Source organism: Rhopalosiphum padi, chromosome 2, assembly GCF_020882245.1.
Source record: "Rhopalosiphum padi isolate XX-2018 chromosome 2, ASM2088224v1, whole genome shotgun sequence".
Taxonomy (NCBI): domain Eukaryota; kingdom Metazoa; phylum Arthropoda; class Insecta; order Hemiptera; family Aphididae; genus Rhopalosiphum; species Rhopalosiphum padi.
In genome coordinates this window covers 5,265,600-5,290,134 of record NC_083598.1, presented here as the reverse complement: position 1 = coordinate 5,290,134, position 24,535 = coordinate 5,265,600, and the positions used below count along the sequence as shown (strand labels likewise).

At 25.9% G+C, this 24,535-nt stretch overlaps 2 protein-coding genes across 8 annotated transcripts in view; one reads left to right on the top strand and one right to left on the bottom strand.

Moving 5' to 3' along the window:
• The window catches only part of LOC132923332 (polyamine-transporting ATPase 13A3-like), a 22,384-nt gene extending 7,551 nt beyond the window's left edge, over positions 1–14,833 (bottom strand). The window contains exons 1-4 of one of the 3 annotated variants that reach the window (XM_060987247.1): positions 14,598–14,833; positions 11,779–11,959; positions 9,594–10,069; positions 3,372–3,457 (exon numbers count right to left, since the gene is read on the bottom strand). In XM_060987247.1, the coding sequence (XP_060843230.1) occupies positions 3,372–3,457; positions 9,594–9,747 (240 nt within the window). In that variant the 5' untranslated portion in view covers positions 9,748–10,069; positions 11,779–11,959; positions 14,598–14,833. Of the gene's footprint in view, positions 1–3,371; positions 3,458–3,588; positions 3,620–9,593; positions 10,348–11,778; positions 11,960–14,597 lie in introns of those variants that run through there. The other 2 variants (XM_060987246.1, XM_060987248.1) reach the window with 2 other exon arrangements.
• On the top strand, positions 10,360–24,535 carry LOC132923334 (uncharacterized). Of its 5 annotated transcripts, XM_060987253.1 has the most exons (6): positions 15,351–15,410; positions 15,525–15,561; positions 22,370–22,514; positions 22,626–22,766; positions 22,838–23,101; positions 23,707–24,535. In XM_060987253.1, exons 3-6 carry the CDS (start codon positions 22,380–22,382, stop codon positions 23,776–23,778), a joined length of 612 nt encoding a protein of 203 aa, XP_060843236.1. In that variant the 5' UTR covers positions 15,351–15,410; positions 15,525–15,561; positions 22,370–22,379; the 3' UTR covers positions 23,779–24,535. The 5 variants fall into 5 exon arrangements, with proteins under 5 accessions (XP_060843233.1, XP_060843237.1, XP_060843236.1 ...); XM_060987250.1 differs by lacking the exons at positions 15,351–15,410; positions 15,525–15,561 and adding an exon at positions 10,360–10,670; XM_060987254.1 differs by lacking the exon at positions 15,525–15,561 and having other exon boundaries at positions 15,337–15,410.

The following is a 24,535-nucleotide window of genomic DNA, read 5'->3' as shown; positions in this document are numbered from 1 at the left end:
TTTTGTATTAAACAAGCAAATAAAACACTTGGATAAATAATAAGAAGTGTTTCAGATATATCCAAAATAATTTGATAAAATAACATTAAAAAGACTATTGTGCAGTTTTAGTCATCGGTGACACGTCTAACCTTCTAAGTATTCAGGTAAAAATATCCTGATACCAAAATATTTCACGACAAAATATCCTGCGTAAATATTAAATCAAAACTTTTAACTCAATTATAAAAATTATGATTATAAGTACTTACAATAATTTCACTTAATCTAAGTTATATAATATGTTAATCGTTATTAATAATGATAACGTGTCATGACACACAAGCTAACCTTTTTTACTTTATAATATGGACTTTTGAATCATATATTTTTTTAAAAGAATGCTAAAATAACTTGTTATACTCGTATATACGATATGATATTATATAAATACATTTTTAAATGGGAATTATTTACATAGAATGTTATTGGTTAAAAATTTATTTTAATAATTCAAAATGGTATTTAATTTAAAAATATGCTAAATAATATTTTTTGCATTTTTATTGTGATAATATTTTGTCGTGAAATTTATTGATTTTGAGATATTTATGTTCGAGGAAATTTTAATGTAGAACCGTCTCAGAGAAAACGTTACATAAGTTTGTATGTTGGTTTTTGCGGTAAGTGATTTTTAAATTGTAATATTTTACATAAGTAACTCACTTAAAAATTGAAATAAGGCATAAAAACTTAAGCACGAACATAATGTTCTTGCCATTAAGTTGAATTATACAGATAAATTCAAACTAATATTAAGGCTAACAAAGTAACAACACTATCCGTTCAATTGAATTCGAATTTGCTATGTTGTGTATTTTTAAGACGGTGACAGGTCAATGCTTGGCGCTTGCGGGGGGATGTGTTTTCTTAAAATAACTAAGAAATAACACATGATTACAAGAAAAATTATTACTTCTATAATTTTAAAAGTTAAATATTTGCGCTTAAAAATTCAATGGGCATGTTCTATAATTTATTGAATATTCATTTTTCAAGGGTTAGGTTAAAATCATGAGTTAACACAATCATTGCAAAATAAAAGTCCTTCAATTATGTTTTAAAACCTCAGTCTATTGCAACTAGACGTCTAAACCTTGAAGCTTTAAATTTTAATTTAATGAAATTGACCACATCCTGTGGCATACTTATTTTATATTATTTGCTAATCTACCTATGCTATGTAGTAAAAGAAACAAAAATAAGTAGAAATGCAAAATATTGTTTAAACTTACGATAAACACACATTGTCTACGAGTATGATTTAATTATGTTAACGTCTTAAAACAAATTCAAGTAAGTTAGAAATAATCACTGTAGAAAAGAATATTTTTACAATGTATAAGCAATATTTAATAGATAAAATTACATGCATAAACATTTACATATATATACACGTCACCAATACCCATTTTCTGAAAATTAAACATAATAATTCACGTTAAATCAATATAAAACATATCAATTTTAGATTAAAATTAATAATCGTTTAGTTTATAACTAAGGTAGTTAGCGGAAGTTTCCAACATATTTATTATCTTTATTTAATAGCAATCATTGTAGAAATATTTGTATATAAGTATACAAAATACAATTATACATTTTGTAATCATATATTCGTACTGATCTTTAGGGAACACATACTGTGTATATACCTTTAAATAAATTAAAATTAAATATAATAAAGAATAACCAATATATTTTTTAAATACTTATTAATTAAAACTTATAATCATTATATTTATTTTTGTATGCAATTGCTGGTTGGTTTACACGAACACAATCGACCTAATTCCTAATAAAAATACCTGATTGAATAATAAATTTAAAATTCATCACAAAGTATATTATTTCATACCGAAATTATTTCTAGTTCTCGGGACTGATGTACTTGCCAAGTGTCAAGTTGTAAGTACACCAATAATGAAATTGTCAAATCATTTACGAATAGTGTTCAGACGGTCGTATCCGCGTATATTTTTTTGATTTTATACCGATTATTAACTCCGCTGGTTATTGATTTCACGACTGGCATACTTTGGTCAAGTATATTAGTCGCTCCATTATAACCGGACAACCAGTAACAAGTTTACCAACAATTCCCGGGAACGCACAGGTGACAAATAATTGTATGTACACCAATTGTATAGGATCTAAGCAACACACAAACAACTAATACTAATCACACCAGTAACAAATAAAAACTGCACTGAAATTATTGACGTGGCAGATAAAGTTAACAAATTACGAATATTTAACAAATATACCAGAAATTTGAACTGGTCGGAAACTTAGCTTAACAAAGTGTGTGTGTGTAATTTGAGGTTATCCAAAACCTAACTTTTTAACTGTACTTAAGAGTAACAGATTTCAAAAACACACAAAAACAAGGATGGTGATGAGTGATGAATGACCTACTAACCCCAAAATCTAATGGTTCTAAACCTGTTTAGGTAATAGTTCAATCACTGCTGATTACCTATATGTATAATCTTTTTTTATAATTTTTTTTCGTTGTGTTAATGTCAATCTATCAATAATATAAACTATAAAGTATAAATCAAAAAAAGTTTTATTTTAGAACAAAGACTTTTAATATACATAAAGTATCACAAACTCAAAAGTATCTAAATGAAAAAGTGCAAAATAATGTATTATAAGTTAAATAAAAAGTAACCTGATTGCAAAGATATATCTAAAACAATAATATAATAACTTATAACGTATATCATTATATCCATGGAAGGAGACTTATTCACAAACTCGAAACATTCCGTCCGCCGCCCGATGCGTTCTTTATCTGAATAAAGTGTAGGTAATGATATAACTGTCCCTTTCAGAAAAGAATATTTCAATTATTCTATTGAATTTTTTTTTAATTTAAGTGCAGCAGTAATAAATTGTAGTTTTATTTTCAGTTTTCCACAAATATTTAAAAAAAAAATTATCATCGTGTATATTTATAGTATATAACTAGTTACATTTATAAATATTCCTGAAATATAACGATATAACTACAAGTAACTCAACACCAAATTAATCATCGGTAAGATAATTTAGATATACCTATAATAATATATGTAAAAAACAGTAGGTATTACTTAATTGTTCTCAATTAAAAAACAAATTGTCAATATTATTTATTTAATTTCCAAATTATGAAATAATATTTATTGTAAAATCACGGTGCAGAAATTATGAAACGAACGACAACACTTTTTTAAATTAAAAACGAATTAAAAACTAAAATTATTATGTACTCAATTACGTTCAATTAGTAAGAATGGAATTTTGTTATTAATAATATGGTTAATTCGTAGTAAAATACTGACCAATTGTTCTTCAGTACCAATAATGTCAACATAATCAACAGATGGGTCTTCATCGTCTTTAAAATTAGAATCTTCTTTAATTGGCCCTGAAAAAATTAAAACCCAGTTTAAGTACGCATAATACATATTATATAGTATACATTATATAATAATAACTAATAAATAAATTATACATTACAGATTGAAAGTCAATGTATTATATAGTTCTCTGACATACCGTTATTGTTAGACATTATTTATAAACCTGAGAATAGTAACAATTTAACCAACGTATGTGTTGAAGAGTAGTAATCAATATCTTATATTCCCACTAAACCTTATTGAGACAGTAATTCCCCCGTCAAGCTACTTACCAAAGAAGAATTGTAGTTGTTATATAAACAACTACTACCTATGAGATATGAATCCATAATGAAGTACTCATAGTTAAAAACTCATAAAACACATTAGATATATTTTAAATACAATAATAAATCCTATCGCTCTTCACATATTTCCTGTTTTTTTTTTTTGCCATACAATACAAATTAGGAAACTTAATATGTAATAAAAATTAGTAACTAAATAGAACATACGTTTTCTTCAGTTGGTAGTTAGTTTTATCAGCACTTTAAGTTTAAATTTCGACAAAATGTAATATTTTCACGAACAATGACAATTTTTGCTAAATTAATTTATTTACTATTGTCTATTTTAATTTTAAAAACGTATACAATATTAAGTATTAAGAGGATGCCAAACCTGCATGTGTTGTCTCCGTTTAACAAACGTACAACACAAAATTAAGTAAATTTACGTTTAGACCGTTCAGTACAACTAATTTCGCGTTGTTAGCATTAATATTATATATAATAATGAATTGACTTATGATCAAACTTAAAGGTAAGAACAATATCTGCATTCTATCATTGCCCATTGGTTTTTATCCGATATTTTTATTATAAGGCGAATAATGAGCATTTTTATAATCATAATTATACATAATATACTTTTTTTCCAAAAGAGAATGATAAATCTAACCTTTTTTGTAGATACATATAACTCGGACCTCTAAAGAGCACAAAAACATTCTCTATCTGTCTCCCGCCGCATAATATTATAGCAACAAAGGTATCCCATATTATTACGACTCTCGTGTTCAATTTAGAGCAAAGAACATATTTTATTGTACCTCTTGTAAACGATAATATTTTCTATGCATTGACCGAACAATTCTTTTATATTTATATTTATCAAGAAGATTAAGCGTGTTTTATTTCCCTTAATTTTAACCATAAATTATGTTGCTATATTACGCGCAAAACTGACAAATAATATGTTGGTCTTGCAGCACCTTAATACAAAGTTATTTTTGTAATTGAATAATATTATTTTTGGATTTGATGTAATTTAAAGTTTTTCATTTATAATTTATAAAAGACTTAAAATTAAATTTTACTCACATTTGCTAGATATTTATTTAATGCAACTTGAATAACACTATATAATCATATTGCATATTCTATAATGGAAACAATTTTAATTTTAAAAGTAACAACAATTAAATACTTATAAACAATAATTTACAGTTGCAAGCCTAAATAGCCTAACTGCAGTTTTAGTAAATAAAATTAGGTTTATAATAATATACCTAGTTATTAATTAATTCATATAACTTTTAAAATCTATAAGTGGCATTGTTAAGTTTTTCACTGAATCTGCTACTCTCACTATTTAATAGCATCATTATCAAAAAGATTACTTATTTTACAAACAATTATCTATATATAATTAACATGATAATCAGTTTCCAGATAAAAAAAAAATATTTTTTATTAAATCATAATAACAGTAATATTAACATTCTTTAGAAAATAATATTTGTTTTATATAATTAGTTCTTACATAAAATATTAATTATTATGATAAAATCTATGCCTTGGAATATTTTTAAGCTAATCTTCTAATTGTGTGTTGAAAGTTCTTACTAATTTTTTAAAATATAAAATTTGAGGCATTCAGCTAAATATAATTTAGTAAAAATCTTCTATACGCCATTGAATAAATGTTTATTTAAATATAATTATGCAATTGAGCAAACTATACATTAATACGCAAATATTTTTTTTGGAACTACACGTGTAGGATGAAAAGAAATCTATCAGTAGAGAACTATTGTAAAATAGATATGGACAATTTTTTTTTTACATAATATAATGAGATGTAAAATTCTTAAAAATGAAAATATATATATATATATACTAGTAACGCTATCTGTTTAGTACAATAAAATTAAAACATTAAAAAAAATTGACTACGCACAGTTGAGTAAAGCAAAATATAAAAAGCAGTAAACAAATTTATATAATTATAAAAATAGTTAATTATTAGTTGTTATTTAAATCTACATCAAAAGGCAATTTCTGAAATTTATGGACTTAATAACTAAAACCTTATTTTCCATACAAATAAAAGGAGAAAAGTACAAACACCAATAACAAACTGATAAGAAATGTAATATTTGATTTGATTTTACAATTAAAATTGTTTTTAATGGATAATATAAGTAAAAAATAAAATACCTACCTGAATTATTGAGAACATTAAACATGTAAATAGATTTAAAAATACAACTTCTTAATTTCTTATGAAAAACTACTTACAAAAAAATACCTAATAAAATTCATTGGAATTGCAAAACACTTTTGAAAATAAGAAAATTGAAATACCTATATAATGAATATTATTAAATCTCATCAATTATTACTCATTTGACGTCATTTTATGATATATAATTGAATTTATACTATTATAATATCGTTAAAAAAATCATGTGAATCATTCACACTACTAAACACTTCAATCATTAATTATTAAATAATAAAACAAAACCATTTAAAAATTATGCATTGTACAGATAATCAGGTTAAAGATAAGTACATTAAATAGTATATTTCCTCGTATATATTTTTGAGTGTTTAAGCCAATAAATAAAAAACAAGTTTATAAGAATTAAATTTAAGACGATATCAGCAAAATATTTTTTTTTCATTCAGACACACACAATGATAAACCTATACATAAATCTTATTCAAATAAGTCAAATAAATTGTTCTTTATGATTTTTAAGTGATCTTAGAATTACCTACTAACAAAATTTAGATGATAATATGTTTGATAGGCGATAGCTTGACATATAAGTATAATATTTGTAAATTGAAATGAATGATACATTTTTTTGAAACAATATTACAATATTTAGATAAATCAATATTTCAAACCTTCAAAAATATTATTCCCTATAATTTTTGTTATTAATGATTTTACTCAAAATTTGCTTAAAAATACAAAAAAAAAAGATTATTATGCATGAATGCGTTTTGTTTATATGTTGTGTGTAAGCCAGAAAAAGAAAACAAACAATGCGCGGACTTCTTGATAATATTAATCATAGAATGCAATGTACAACCTATCAATATCACCCAATGGCCATTGTGGCCACAAATTGAATTAATAAAAAAATTAATCATATAGAACTTTAAATAAAATTCTAGAAAAATAAAATTAATCAATATGTACAAATTTGAATTGAAAAATTTATAAATAGATGAAAATAAATAATAATTAGGCTTTTATCAATAGAAAACATAAGAAAATTGATACAACGTTTATATATACATATACATAGGATACATGTATGACTGAAATATAATACAGAACTACAGAAAATTGTCTTAAAAATATATTCCTACATAAAAATTATGAAAGAGATGGCAAACTGACAAAATACTGAACCTAACAAAGTTTATATAATAAAAATAATAATAGTTATTATTGGTTGACAATTATAAATTTATGATTACAAATGCATTTTTAGTATTTATGTATCTTTAAAATTAATTAATTTACCTAGTTGATTTATAACTATATGCATGAGTAATCTCAGATAGCGGATGATTTTTAACTAGTCAAACCAATCCTTTCAGTAAATTGGTTTTTATTGTCAGCATTTATTTCAGATAATAACTTAAAAATGTTAATCTTAGCAAAATGGAAGATAGGAAATAGTTGGAACAAAAAAGTAATGCTCTTAAGATAGACTTAATAAGTCAAATATGGTTTTTAAACAACAAAAAAAGGATAAATTGTTCTGCTTAGTTAAAGGTTTCCAAAATATCTTTTGTCATTGAGTTAGTCTTTGTAATAAACATGTTAAATTTAAATTCAATGATAAATTATTGCATAATTAAATTCATATTTATTTTAACTGCAATTTTAACATAATATATTCATATTTCTACTATTTAAAAATTTTAAATGTAGAAGCAAATTACGAAAAATTTTAAAATCTATAAAAAGTGTTCAATGCTTGTAATGCAAAACTTGTTAAAAAATTATAAGATAAAAATAATTTTACTAGTAAATTTGATAATTGGTTACTTCAATTTGATATATTAATAACAACTTAGATAACAACAAAATAAAATGTATTCCTCTAAATGTAAAAATTTGTAATGTTATGCTAGTAAGTAGAGAAAACACATGTGGGTATAACATCCTTTTAAGAACTAAAATAAAAAAATGATGAACATAAATTAATATAAAATACAAATAGTTCAAAACAGCCAAAATATATTGTAAAAATGCTTGTATAAATATTTAGTGAAATTCCAAGAATTTACAGTTATTTACTTTTAAATGATAACACATTAACAAAAATTGATTTTGTCGTAAATTGGTGTTAGCTAAAAATACTAAAATACCTATTTTCATAATTTTGTTTTGGTTTTTTACAATAATTTATTTTAAAATAATTGGGAACTTATGACTTGCAATGTAAAAACAACATTTAATTTTCCATATTTTTTAATATCTTGATTAATATTGGAACAATTATTCTGATATTATGTGTTTTATATACATCATAGTAAAATCATAAGTAAAACCTGTACCTACATTCATTGCTTTGATCAGAGAATTTTGAAAATCTAATTTTTTATAAGATTAGGTATATTGAATATAGATAATAAGACAGGTATTATTAAACAATATACAATATTAAAAATAGTGAAGATTCATATGCTCATAAGTTGTAGATAAATATAGATAACATTTAAAAAATACCTAGGTACTTAATGAAGCAATTTCTTTGGTTAAGAAGAAGACTATTTATTTTGGTAAACGGTCACATTGTACTGTCCATTGTTTAAAATGCAGAACGCGGACACTTTGTACGGTCGGGTAAAAAGGTACTTTGCAGAACGCGGACACTTTGTACTATTATATACATAAAGTATATATTATAAATATAAGTTTTATACATAAGTAGTAACTAATAATTATGTATAGTGTTAATTATTAAAATTGTTATTATTTTTATTTTTATTAGCTAATATTCTAAAAATTTGTAATAGTAAAAACTATTACTAAACTTTCATATTATACTACCTTTTGACTTATTTATATTGTACACATTTTTACATGTAGTTTGAATGATATTATTGATTATTATTTTTATTATTATTATACAAATACAATCAATATTTTATAACAATTTTATTTTTATTTTTTCTATTTTAATAATTAACACTATACATAATTATTAATTACTACTTATGTATAAAACTTATATTTATAATATATACTTTATGTATATAATAGGACAAAGTGTCCGCGTTTCGCACTTTTAATGCCTGACTGTACAAAGTGATCTAGAACCATTTATTTTTCATAATTTATGAACTAAAAAAAAAATAATACCTACTTCTTATTCCATGACTAATAAATTGCATACAATTTAAATGATCTTACCTCAGTAATTTATTATTCGGATTTATTTTTGCAAATCATTCTTTTGATATTATTATGGTAGCTCTTGATAGCAGTAACTATTCAAGTTATACTTACACATCAACATTTTAATTTGATTAAGTTCAACTATAGGAAAAATGTAATTCAAAAAATGTATATTGTGTCTATGAAAATTAAATTAAAACTAGAATACATAACCTTTATTTATTTTATATAGAACATAAGACACATTTAACATCTGCTGTCTATGTGGAATTATGGAATTGTCACCAAAGATGTTAAACTAATACCAAAAATTATCAGAGGTTTATTTTATTAGTATTATTAGGTGGTAAGTATATTATGAAAATTATTAGGTACCTAATTACCTAAATGAAAATGTCAAAACAACATAATACCTAATAATTATAATAATTATTGTTAATCACTTACTGCGGAGAGGCGTGCAGACCGGATCTTCTTGATGGTTAACTTTTTTGTGGCCAGCACCGTGCAAACCCACGAGTTTGCTGAATCTGGCCACGAGATCGGCCATTATCACCTGGGTCGTTTGCGGCGTTTGAGGGTTGTAGTCGGGGGGCGTCATTCACCGGGATCGCACTTGCTGCGCCAAGATCTGACGGTCGCTCCACCGCAGTTGCTGCTGTACCTCACGTCTTCAGTGGGTTCACGTATCCAATCGTCGATTTGAATGTCCAGCATGATGGGTAAACACAGCAGCGGCGTCAGACGTCACAGGACCACAAGAATCCCGTAACACATTCGAATGACAGACTACGACCCGACGGTCACCGGGTACGGGTGATGGAGGTAATCGATCAAAGACGTCGAGTGGTGTTTCAGCGAAAACAGATGTAGCCGTATGAACGTACCCTGTGTGACTTGCGTTCGAAACTTCGAACACGCGACTGATGAGGAAGAAATGAAAAATGAATAATGAATAAATTAATAGGTAAAACCGATGGGTCGGTGTGTAAAACACGCCACTGTAGTTACGTCGCGTCTTCTCGACCTCGCGGAATGACCGAATTAAAACGATTTTTCAGCGTCACAGCGTGGGCGGCGAGTTCTTTACCCTTAGCAAAAAAAAAAAAAAGGAATAGTCGAGAGACGGACGAGCAGACGGACGAACGAACGGACTTAAAATGACGTAGGTGGGGCGAACGGCCGGGCAACTGCACGAGTACAGGGAAGGCGCACGCCGTACGATTACCGTCAGAGACCGCTAGTACCGACCGACGTCGACGTATATTTTCCGAGTTAGAAAATTGTATACGCCGCCAAACGAACACAGCGCCGTTTCGTTTTTGTCACAGCCCACAGGCGGCGTCAGACAATAATGACAATATTCAACGCACGGACAACCGACGCCGACGCCAATGATAATAATAAATAATAATATCTACTTGTAGTCCCTTCGCGCCACCGCCAAAACAACGCTTATCAGCCGACGCCGTCCTCGATCTTATCAATCTGTCGCCGCTCCAAAACTCCCACCCCAAAACATCGGTAAGCGATTGCTTTAAACATTTAGAATCTAAATTCTAAAGTCTATACTTTAATAATCACAACGTTTACGATAAAAAAGGATTTATTGATTTGAACCTGTGGGTATGCCGGAAGAAGACATCGTTTAATCGTAAATCATAATAATGAATATTCAAAACGGCATTAATCGTTCAATTTTAGTATTAATTAAAAATAATTATAATTATAATATATAGGCAATAATGTATTATTAAATATTATTCATTACTCGTTAGACATTTTAATAAATACTACAGATTTCTACCTACGCCAGAGCATGAAAAATATTATTATTACAATAGGAGCGTATAATAACATGACGCCAACGATGCTGTGGCTGGTACATAAATTACATCTAAATATGGTATAATAATTAGGATCAAAATTCAAAATACCTACCAAACGCGAGTAGTTTTTTCTTTGGAATTTTGCTAATTAGGAATTCAGAAGATATACATTTTTACCTCTACTTCTTAACTATATAATTATTATAATTTCTAAATTATATTAAAAATGATTACTAATCGTTCCAATAATAAATTATGAAAATACTGATCAAACGTCAAACGTGCAAAAAACATGAAATTTTGAGGAGGCCAAGCCTCTGAAAGCCTTTCCCCGTGATCACCACCACTTAGGTGAATTTTACTAATCTTATCTAATATCTACTTGGAGAAACATAGAAATGACATGATTGGCGACAATGGGTCCACGTGTATTTTTACATATGGTGGGATATTGGAATTTGCATTACTCATCACTTTGAAATGAGCATAATATACTGCTATTATAACAAGTATACAGTATACTATAATACCTAGTGCTATATAACACCGCTTACGTATCGATAGGTACCTAGGTGTTACGTAATGACACGAATAACACTTTAAACAAATTATATATTTATATATATTATTATGTCATCGATTCTAAATATGAAAAAAAATCAATTTTTTTAAGTTTGAACGATTGTCGTGAACTATATTAGTGCATACCTGCTAAACCAGCATATTGCATATATAATATTGTAATTTGATATTTCAATTTATAATTGCATAATGAGCTAATAATATACATCTATGATACATACCTTCTTGTTATGTATGTACGTGACGTACACGATATTGTATAATTATAAAATTATAAATTGTTCGGTGCAATTATTGAATGAGGGTGATTAATATACAATTTTGAATTTATGCTATTCTCTCCTCGCTTATAGTGTACAAAGTGTAAGTCCGTATAGGATGGAATTATCACCAACAATGTTTCTATAGATAATAAAAAATTTAATAATATTTAAAACTATAATACAAATTATGTAAATCATTCTCTAGAAGCTAGATAAAATGTAAGCAACGCACAAATATTTATTAAGTATTCAGAGTACTCCATTGATTATAAATCTAAGTAAATAATATATAGTTAGGTTAAGCTATAAATACTAGTATTTATAAACCATGGTTAAACGTACTAAAAAAATTGTTTTTATATTCATCATCATCATCATCATTGATAACGAGAGTGGAATATTTTAAAGGCATTTATGAATATTATTTTTAAATTGCTTGAGTGATGCATAAGCCGAGCGCAGTGGTGGATCTAGAATTTTATTTGAGGGGCACAACATTTTTCGTATTATTATATATCATATCATATAATTTTGTAAACACAATATTTAGGATTTAATATTAGGCTTTACAAATTTAATATAATTATCAAGGGTCCCCGACCCCTCTTGAATCCGCCACTGACAGGAAAATACACAATTAAAGTAGAATGTGGATTACATAAATACAGCTATAAATTATTATACATATTACATTATATAGGTAATTTGTAGATTTGCCATTCGTTCCGGTGTCCTGGCCGGTCATTCTGTTTGTCGCTACACCCATTTGTGTTGACTAACAAATGTAAAACAGGGTAAAAACTGTTATGCGCGGGAAAGAATCGATAAGGCTGCAGTCATAATTTAAAAACGAAATTTTGACCACAAAAAAGGAAAGCTTTGGCTGTGAAATATTGTTTTAATTTTTCGATAAAAAAAAGTTATTCAAGTTTGAAAAACACAAAAATAATGGATTTTGAAACAATAAGAACTTCTTTCGTATAAGTAATAGGTACCTAATATTGAAAAATAAAAATGACATTTCACAGATAAAGTTCTCAACTATATTATATATAAATTTAAAATCTTAGTTACATATCACTACTCTCAGTGTGGTTCTATATCCCGCACAAATGCACAATACAGTTTTTCAGTTTTTGCTGTTTTACATTTATAAGACGGAGACAACTCAGTAACACGCGGATAAGTCCATAAGTGTATCCAGTGGTGTAATTGTGTGACAATTTTTTGAAAGCTAAAGGTATATATTTTAACCGGTGGGGGAGGGGTGTCAGGGTTTTGATAATAATAAATATATTACATTCATTATACATTGCCCCCCCCTAGATTTTTTCCCAGTTACGCCACTGAGTGTATCCTCTTAATAGAAGCCGAGAGAAAATATGTACACTGTATCACTGTGATTATATATCATTAATAATTATAATATATTAAAATTATAAATTTTAAATAATACTAAAATATTACTAATAAATAAAAAAGGATATACTTAGTTATTATAGTTGTATCCATAAAAGCGTTTTACATAAAAATAAAAAATCCTAGTAATAGGTATGTACTACGCTACATTAGATGCAAGATATTTACCTACGACCTACTCTATGATATAATTAATATTAAATAATATGATATAACTATATATTATACATAATTATTTCATAATAACAATTAAATTATTTTATAATTTCACACTTAAAAGGTTATTTAGTTTTGTCTTGTTAATGTCCTCGTCCATGCGATAAACTATTAAATTATTATTTTATTTGGGCTTTTATAAACTGCGGCAGAAAAAAAATCAGGTTACAGTATAAAATTAATACCTATAATATATTATTATTAAAAAAAAAATCATACATTTTATAATAATAATAGTCCACATTAATTAATAGTTAGATCTACGTAATATGCCAAAAAATGTATAATAAGTACAAAATGTATAAAAATAAAAATAATAATTGTCTGAACAAATCAATGACATATATTGTAATGTGTATATTACGTTAAATAATCAAATAATAATAATTAAATACGTAACAGTATCATTTTTTTTTTAATTTATGAGATTATTTGGTTGATATATACTGTTGAGTTTTACATATCAAATTTAAAAATGTCGATATATTATGTCACCAAAACGGATGTCAACGTATTTAATGTGGGAAAGCCTTATAACAGTTATAACATTAGCCATAGCCATATACCCATTACAGCTAGGAAAAAAAAATAAAACTAGCGGAATTTACATTAAGCCTTAAATGCCTTTCATTACCTTTTTATCTAACCGGTATTTTGGCAGAGTTTACAATCACCCACTTTGTATATTATATATTGCAGAAAAATAGAATTCCATTGTTATTTATTTAATGGGTAGTTTGACTAGTTCGTAAGTAGGTACACACTAATATTATACTACTCGTATATACCTACTTATTATTAGAGGTTTTTTATGTAACGCTTTTATAAAAGTATCATTTTTTTCATTTAAACATTTATTAATTAATACGAAGAAACATTATTATTTATTAGTAAAATTTTAGTAAAATTTTTAAATTTATAAATTTTATATAATTATTTAGTCACAGCAGCTAGTGTAAAATATTTTCTCTCAGCTTCTCAAATAACCGACCGGGACATGACTTTAAAACTAGGATTATCCGATTATACATACTATTATGTACTATATCATAGTGGTTGTGGTCAAGCAGATACACGAGATACCTGTATAATATAGTATGTAAAAATATAGGTAGCAAATAATAATGATAATATAAACTTACTGCATTATGATGGTAACAATTTAAAATTCCAAAGTCATGTAAAGCTAAATGAAACGCTTAAGTATATTTATAATTTATATGTATATAGCTAATAAATAAAGTAATAATAGACAATAGTATAGTTATTAGTTACTAGTTTTCGTTAAAAGTGTAAAATTAAATGTGCTTCAGGAATACAGAGTATATACAGTGTTCTACTGACTGTTGAGAATTATTTACAACTTTATCGGACCAACGTCATAAAATGCGCAATTACAGTGTTTCGGACTGGTATATAATAGTAACTATTGAGCATACTACACGATTTGTTATTGTGTAGGCAAATATGAATAAACGATAACAGTATGCGGTATAGGTACATACACGTGTATTACACCCCCAACGTTGGAAAAAAAAATGAAAGGAATTTCTTTTACTAATCTTATAATTTTATTTGTGCGTAAATTCAACATGTCCGTATCATATTAGATGTGTATAGGTAGTAGGTACTACAATAAATATTAAATGTAATAACTATAATAATTATTTATTAGCTTTATACATAGTAGGTGCCGATTGCAAAAATATACCATTCCGTACTATTTACAGATAGCTAAGACGCCAAAGTTATGTTATGTCACTAATACCAACTATTCAAGATATATAAAATATATATACAGCAATATAGATCTTTTAAGTTTTAGATACCCTGCCCGCGTATATAATGGATATCAAAAATTGTTTTTCATTATCTGATCTGATTTTATTATTTTATTAGTATAAATTAATATTAATTTAGAATTGTTATAGTACCTATAGATAGTTTACTAAGTAGTAAGTACCTACATTATAATATATTTTAAATAATATTTTTTCAAACAAGTTTCAAGACAGACTATATTATAAATTATAAATTTATAAGTATACATTGTTTTCTTCTTATTGTAGTTATCACTAAATAATGAATATTAATCAACATAAGTAGGTAAGTATTTACTAAAAATTGTAAAGTTCTTGTTAAATTCTTACCTATTAGCTATTATACAATTTTAAAGATGTATACATAAATTAAAAATAGCTTTAGTATCTCTTTATCTAGTAAATTAATATAGATACTAAATTACTAACATAACCATAAGATCAAATTGTATTCGTAAAAAATTACTACACGTTAATTACCGTTAGAAATGTCACCGTCGCACAAAAATATCACATAACCATCTGTATGTCTGTAAGTTATATCTGTATCTTCAATCTACTATTATTATTCTATTATACAAGTATACTCAAACAGATTGTGGATTCTTACAAGTTATAAGAATTTTGCTGACTTACAAATTTACAATATTGTTGTACTACCTACGTTACATTTGTATACCTACATATTTTTTTTTAAAGTATATACTGTCAACAATAAATTGTACGTACCTACCATAAAAAAAAAAAAGGTTGGCAAGTGGGTACAGCTCTGATGTACATAAGGATTCGAGTGGGTTAGTACCTATTATGGGTGTGTAAAATTTAAATTCAATGATATATCATTGTATACGAAAAACGATTCTGAGCGTAGTTCGTCTGTCAGTGTCATGTACCACTAAATACAATCCATATAATACTATTACATATTGATATTGTTATTAGTCATTTATCTTACTTTTATAGTATTACAGTAAGTCAATACAGTTTTTTCCATAAATATTGCAATTATTATTTAATTAATATTTAATTTATTATAATAACATACCTATATGGTGTATATTATAATATCAACTTATATAACTCAAAAATTAATAACATATTTCTGTAAATATCATAAAACAGGAAAAATACGTTAATTTTATGAATTTATAAATAGATAATACCGATTGATAAATCGAAAATTTCATTGGTTTAATAAAATTCATAATAATACAATATATATAAAAAAAGTTCCCACGAATAATGTTTTAAATTATAACAAAAAATTAATAGTGTTATAATTTCGTCCAAATTTTAAAATAACTATAAAAAATAATTGCTTTAAAAGTATATTTTTTAAATTTCATGGTTTCAGAATGAACTAGATATTTATGAAGAATCTTATAATACATTTTCAATATTTAAATATAAAAATAAACATTTTCATGAATTTCTAACTGTGTACAAAATAATTAGCTAATTTTCGCGATTTTTTACGAATTCTGTCATATTTCTAACCTTAAACTCTTATGTGGCTGAGCTATATATCACAAAGTATATTTGGTGATATGCTTTTTTAAATTAAGTTATTAAACCTATTCATTTTACTTTTAATATTACAGTAAGATAATAACAATTTTTCTTAGATAATGTAGTATTTAATTATAATAATATTAATTTATAGGTACAACATTATATCAATTATATTATAACTCGAAATTTATAATAGCATCTTTCCATACATACCGTAACACAGCAAAAATAAGTTTATGGTATTAATTTTAAGTTACGCCAAAAAGATTTTTTTTTTTTGTTTTCCCGATTATCAAAAATGTTTTATGAATTTTTTATTTTTATCACCTTAAAGTATAAACTAGATCTAATTTACCATCCAAAACCAATTCCATTTTTGAAAATTGAAATATATTATCGACTTCTTTATCGTTTACACACTACACATACACAAAAAGACACACATCCAGTATAAAATCAATAGGTACATTCGTATATCGCTCCGCTCAGAATCTAAAATGATTATTTTCTAGAATCTTTATAGGTATACCTATATATAGTATACTATGTCTATATACATCATATTTTTTTAGTCTATTATATATTATTTAATAAAATATAGTTAGGAATGTAAACGATAGTTATTGTTTAAAACAAAATTATAGTAGATTTGTCATTTCTATTAATTGTTTCATTTAATTTTGAATATACCTATATAATATAATCTATAATTACATATGTATACAATTGTATGAGGTTTAACTCAGTACAAGGGGCTGTATTATGATTTAGTCTTCGTTTGTAATTTTAATGTGTTTTTGTGTAGGTATGTTGTACCAAAACAAACTCTAAATTAATGATAATAATATATTCTGCTTCAGTAAATTAATTTTATTGTATTATTGTGTACATACGATTATGAACATATTTATTTTTGTATATCCTTCCTCACATGAATACCCAATAAATCTTTCACTGACACAAAAAAAATACACACACAGTGGTCAATGAGACAGTGTAGCTTTACAAACGTTGTTAAAAAGTAATAAATAAACATATGTTTTTAAATCTACATACAAAAATTAATTATAGGTACCCATACATAAAGTAATATATCATACATTGCAGGAATAGGTACACTATTGTAAAAAATGTATTGTATAGATATCTTGTAATACTACAAATTTACATTCGATTCGGCCCAAACGAGAACCGGACAAGAAACGAGTTGACCCCAGACACCAACGCAAGTATACAAATATACAATATGTATAACTATTATAGTATACACTATCTACAGTTTATTGCAGGTAGATTTAATGATCTCAGCAGCATATAATTGTATCTGAATTTCTGAACCACGATATACCATTATACCTGTTATAATATTTACAATAGTATTTGCTGCTGTTTATCTATTTGCACATACCTACTTAAAAGTTCTCTAACCACTGCTTTTTCAATACTGAGAATTCGTGATTAAAAAAAAATTACATACATATAGATACTCGTTTATACACGTTTATGAAATCAGTTACAAATAATATAATCGACACACATACGGACGTATTTAATACATAAATGCTGTCATTTCATAAAAACGAAAAACGATTTATGGTAGTTATCCTTTTGTTAAAGTTCATTGTTGAATATATAAATACAACTTTATGTTTAGGGTTCATATATCATAAATGTTTCATTGAAGAGGACTTCAAACGATAAACACGCACGCGTGTTGTCTTTGTCTTACAAACATACATATTACACAGCAAATTTGAGTTCAGCTGAATCAATTTTTGTGTTTTTTATTTTTGTTAGCTTTCATATTAGAGCGAATAAAAAAAAATAAAAATTATAAACATTTCCTATAATATGTAAGAACTAAGATTATACCTAAATCGATTAATTATAATTATCAAAGGCGATTCCAGTACAAGAAGGTCCAAAATAAGAGGCCATTCAAGTGAATAATATTTTGGAAATCGGGCGACAATTCGAGAAACTTTAAAAAAAAAAAAATTACAGGAGGCAATTTGTGAGCGCCCAGCACTTAATTAGTGTTATATACGAGTAGGCTGATGGATCGTCTTCACACAGAATCATTTTTCATATACAATCAGTGGTGGATTTAGGATTTTTTTTATAGAAGTGCTAAGGTTAAGGTCTCGTATTCTGTATACTCCATCATGAAGGCAAGAGTGCAAGACCTTTTTTTAGTCCTCAAAATGTATGTGGTTTAGTGTTTAATATTTAAAAGGAGTAGCAACTTTAAAAATACATCTAAAACAAATTCCTTTATTTAAAAAATTTAATTCTAACGCATACTATATTCATTATGATTTAAGTAAATAACAAAGACATATCAAATCTGGTTATCAATTATCAGTATTATATAGGGAATAATAACTTGTCAATTTTTTTATTTTATTTTTGTATTTTTTTTATTAAAAGTGTACCCAGCCTATTGAAAAAAACATGTTATGTAGAGTATTTGTTTTTTAGAAAGAAACATCCCAAGGGGGTATCCCAGCACTCCCCTTTGGATCTACGTCTGTATACAACGATGATATATTATTGAATTCAAATTTAACATACCTATGACCTATCTATAATAGTAACCCTGTCTTGACACCTACTGTTCATCAGACCGGTACCAACTTTTCCGCCTTTTTTACTTGCAACTAAAAATCGTATCAATATATGAATCAATAAAACCTCAATTTTATACACAGAAGAAAATGTCTAAATATAACATGTTATATATGTTATAACTTATAACTTATTATACCCGTCCATAGACGTACCACATACCACAGGATAGATAAATAATTAATAATATAATTTCATCTATTCTGTGGACATACCAATCGTACCATGTAGGTACACATATATAATAAGATAAACCTAAATTTAACTCCCCTCCCCAACACTTGAAGATATAAGTTAATTAAATTATGTAATATATGTGCGTATTATATTTTATTTTATACTTCCTATAATTTTAAATGTGTATTATAAAATAAAAATGTCAAGAGACAAGAATTTACCAAAGATTTCATATTGTTAAGTTGAACACGTCATGATTCGTGAAGACAATTCTGATAAAACACTTCACAGAGTTAATATTTATTTTACAAAATACGAGTGGAGCTAATAATGTACATAATATATAATATTATCACTTTAAATAATATAATAGTTATCAATGTATCATTATTTCATTTATATCTGTTATATAGTGGAATTTACACATTTTTTGGTTGATAAATATCTATATAACAACGAATTTTCGGAGAATTCTGAAGACGTGATTAAGCCTAATAATAATTTTTTTTTTTAATTTTATCTTCACATAAAATTTTAATTGTAGCCAGTGTAGAGCTGCAAGAATACAAATTAACTACAAGGTTTAATTTTGTACAAGTTTGCATGTTTATATACAAATTTTAAATTGTGATAATATTAATATAATAACTAATAATATTATATTCTGAAGTTATAAATGTCAATAGTATAACATACTGAGTAGGTTCTGACATGCTTATAATTACCAAGGGCAGACCTAGAAATTAAGAAAAATTGGAGGCTAAAGTGTAAACTTTAGATACAAAATATGTTCCTCTATAAGCTAAATAAGTACTTACTATATAGTTATTACTTATTACTACCTACATCCTATATAGGTATCTAATACTTATATTGGCTATTATACTCGTAATTAAAAATAAATATATTTTATTCGTAACTCGTAGATATAAAATGTGATAAACTGATAACTGATATAAAACATAAAAGTATAAAATATTATTGGTATTATTAGAAACTAATATTATTTAATACTTATATTATTTTTTCAAAGTTTTTCATAGAATATAATATTATAATGTTTTTGTCATTAAATTAATAAATTTTAATGCCCCAACATTGGGCAAAAGTTATTTTTTTTAGTTCTCTCAATCAACTTTTTAAGACTATTAAATTTAAAAAAAGAATCATAAGTATATATTAATTACCAAATCCTAAATAATATGATATAATGTAGAAGTTTGAAAAATCAATTTAATTTATATATGGCTTATAAGTCTTTGAAGGTTAGACTTCCCACTCTGCCTAATATTCCTCTACGACCTATACGGATGTCGAAGGAAATAAACATAGGTACCGGATACTTACATTCTTTGTGGTAGATTAATAATAGGTACCTGTTTTGGATTTTTTAAAAAAATTTCCATAATATATTGCAAAAACGTCGGGTTTTTAGAACACTTATGCAAAGTGAATTATAAAAAAAAAAACATTCAATTTAAAATATCTCAGCCTCTTTGTATAGTATAGGTCTCACACGTATGGTAATGAAATTGAATACCTACTTTCGAGTACAATGCAACATTTGATCAAATACATTGCTGAATAAACCAGCACTCAAAGTAAAAAACGATCCTTATTGGTAGTTCATTTTCGAAGAAAATTGAACGTTAAATGTCAAATGAATGAAACACAATTTGTAAATATTGTATACTATAACATCTATCATAAAAACTGTAGTATAAATCTAGTTTAGCACCCCCTCGAAATGTCGATATTTTTCTTTTGAAACCTATGTATTTTAATGTTTTAAAAATGATGGCGCAAAAAGTTTTTACGGAAATCATTAGTTTTAAACTTATAGCCACGTTAATTTCACGATTTTCGGTGTTCTGCGCGTGCTAAACTAGATTTGTTCCAAAACTGTTTTTAGATAATAATAAATATAAGCGAATAATCTATTTATTTAATTTTAAACACTTGAATGAAATTTTGTAAAACTAAAAAAAAATATTTAAAATTTAATTTAATAAACAGTAAAGTTCAGAATTGTATGAACGAGTTTGTATTGACTTATAAAGTTATAAACATCGATTTTCTATTTCTAACCACGCACAACAAACTTAATTTTCATTTTTTACCGAACCAGTTTTTTTTTTTAAATAATAATTATTGTATAATAAATATAAGTAAAAACAAAAGGTGGTCAAGTAACTGCGATTATTCGTTTTTGAGTAACACCGAAAAAACAAAATCGATTTTGTAGAAAACTGGACGAATGGCATCTTAGTTTAACTAATAATTACCAACTATAGATAAATGCCTAACCTGGAGCTCACAGTGCTCACACATACAAACTTAAGCGTAAAAGTACCTACGACTATTAACTTTAGATTTCACCTCTGAAGACCACTCTTGAAATCTGAACTCTGTATCTAATAAACTTATCATAAATAAATCAATGGTAAATATATTTTTATTTATTTATATTGTTTCTATAGCAATTTTCCAATTGATATTTACTTTATAAACAAATGATTATTCGTATCTAAATTTTTTATATTTAAGAATCAATATTTTAAAGATTATATTAAAGATATTTTAAAGACAAATTTACAAATTCTAAGTCAAAAAAAAAAATGAAAGTCACACGAAAGAGTAGAGTAGAAAATAATATTGAAATAGGATGGTAATCACAAGTTCTTGAACATACATTTACATTATGTTATATTACATTGTTTATTATATTTATGTATATATAAAAAAATTAATTCTATTTTTACTAATTATTTTTATAGGCATGGAGAAATGAACAATTTTTTATGGCATGTTGCTCCAAAAGGCTTATTAAAAGTCAAAACTAATTCTGCTTTGGAACGCTATTATTTTAAAATGCAAAAGACCAAATTACGAATGATAGCTGAAAAATTAGATATAATTGCGGTAAATTATAAATATCGTAAAGTTATGAACGTTTATATTATATACACACACATAACATCAACATATAAATAAATTTATTTGTTTACACGTGTTAAGTATACATTTTTGTAGAGACGAGAAGAAATAAAATTAATGAGATGGCTCGTTAAAGGCAAAATAGAAACATGGGACATAAGTGATTCTCTCGAAAACACCCCCGTTATACGCAATAGACTAGAGGTAGAGAGATTATTGGAATTAAACAAGAAGCCGGTAAGAAAATATTTGTCTTATTGTGTTACCTGTTATTTCCAAATTCTCACAAAATAAAAATTTCCAAATAGTATAAAAAACCTTATCAGCATCCATGTACAAAAAGACTTGAAAGACAGAATTTTAAGAATCTTACGCCGGAAGTTGAACGATGGGGTATAATATTCAGGGAAGTGAAATTCGGAGAAAGTTTTAATGTCGATCATTACCACCATGGTAGACTTTTAAAACGAAAAATAAAAGAAGATAATAAAGAAACTGGACTATACTTGCGACGATCAAACTACCGAGTCAAATTAAAAGACGAAAACGTAGACGCAATGAAAACGATTCCAGTAAGCTCCTTGTTGAATTAATAATAACTTTAATATATAATTTGTATAAAAATATGATCGAACGTGAACATAATACGTTTCATTAAGATAAACCTGAATTTTAACTTTTAAATTCTTATGTATATTGATAGACCCTAGATGGCATTTTAAAATGTCTAGATTCTTTTTTTTTTTAGTACTTATGGATACTTTTAGACTTGGATGTAAAATATGTTATTATAACTTATTTAAGTAATATCTATAATATTTATAATAATATCTACGTACATTAATTTTATGAATTATATGTTCAATGGTTCATATATTATGGTTTTGCTAATGATATCAGAAATAATTTGGTAGTATCTCCAAATAAAAATCTATACTTACTTACTACTTTTTGTCCTCCAGTTCATATAAACCAATATTCGATGAATCAAACCCATACAAATTTTTTTTTTTAAATGTTTAGTCCAGTAGTTTTCTTGTAAACATTATAATGACATACGGTCTTTTTAAAATTAAGTGTTAAAAACGATTTTTTTTTTTATTGTCATATGATGACAGAATTATGTGTTTATTTACCTATATATGATATGTATTAATCCACATCATTTTATTAACAGCTACATGACTTCAAAACCCTCTTCGAAACAAGCAATAAACTTATTAAAGAACCCGTTTGCTGGCATTACTAGCCCTCAAGACCGAAACGAATGCACATCCGGATATAATAAATTCTACATAATGTTTTATTTTCTTGGTCAAGAATACAAGGTGATTCTTTTATTATAAAACACTTATTATTTCAAAAAGTATTCACGTTTTTGAAAACATTTATTTACATAGTTTCAAGTTGTTAAAGAAACAACGTTTTTATTATAAAATTATATTTTTAAATATTTTTTATCCTTATATTTTTTTTAAGTTTTTTACTTTTTTGAATGACAGCATAGAGTTTTAATTTCATATTCCAAATCAGAATAATTTTCTAAATATTTGGATACAAAAAAACCAAATAAAGGGTGAGTAGTTTATGATTTTACGTATTTAAAGTTTAGACAAGCGGAGTAGTGGACAAACATTTTGTGGGGTAACCCCGTACCACTCAACTCCGCGCATCTAAACTTGAAATACGTATAGCTCATAAACTACTCGTTCTAAATTCGATTTTTATGTATTAAAATATTCAGAAAATTATTCTGATTTGGAATATAAAATTAAAAATTTGTGTTGTTATTCAAAAAAGTAAAAAACTTAAAAAAATATAAAAAATAAGTATATATAGTATATAGTAATAACGTTGTTTTTTTTTAACAACTTGAAACTATGTAGAAAAATATGAATACTTTTTGAAATAATGAATGTTTCATAATAAAAGAATCACTCTGTATAACATCTGCAGATCACAATGTAACTTTAAAATCAATATTAAATAAACCTTACCTATACATA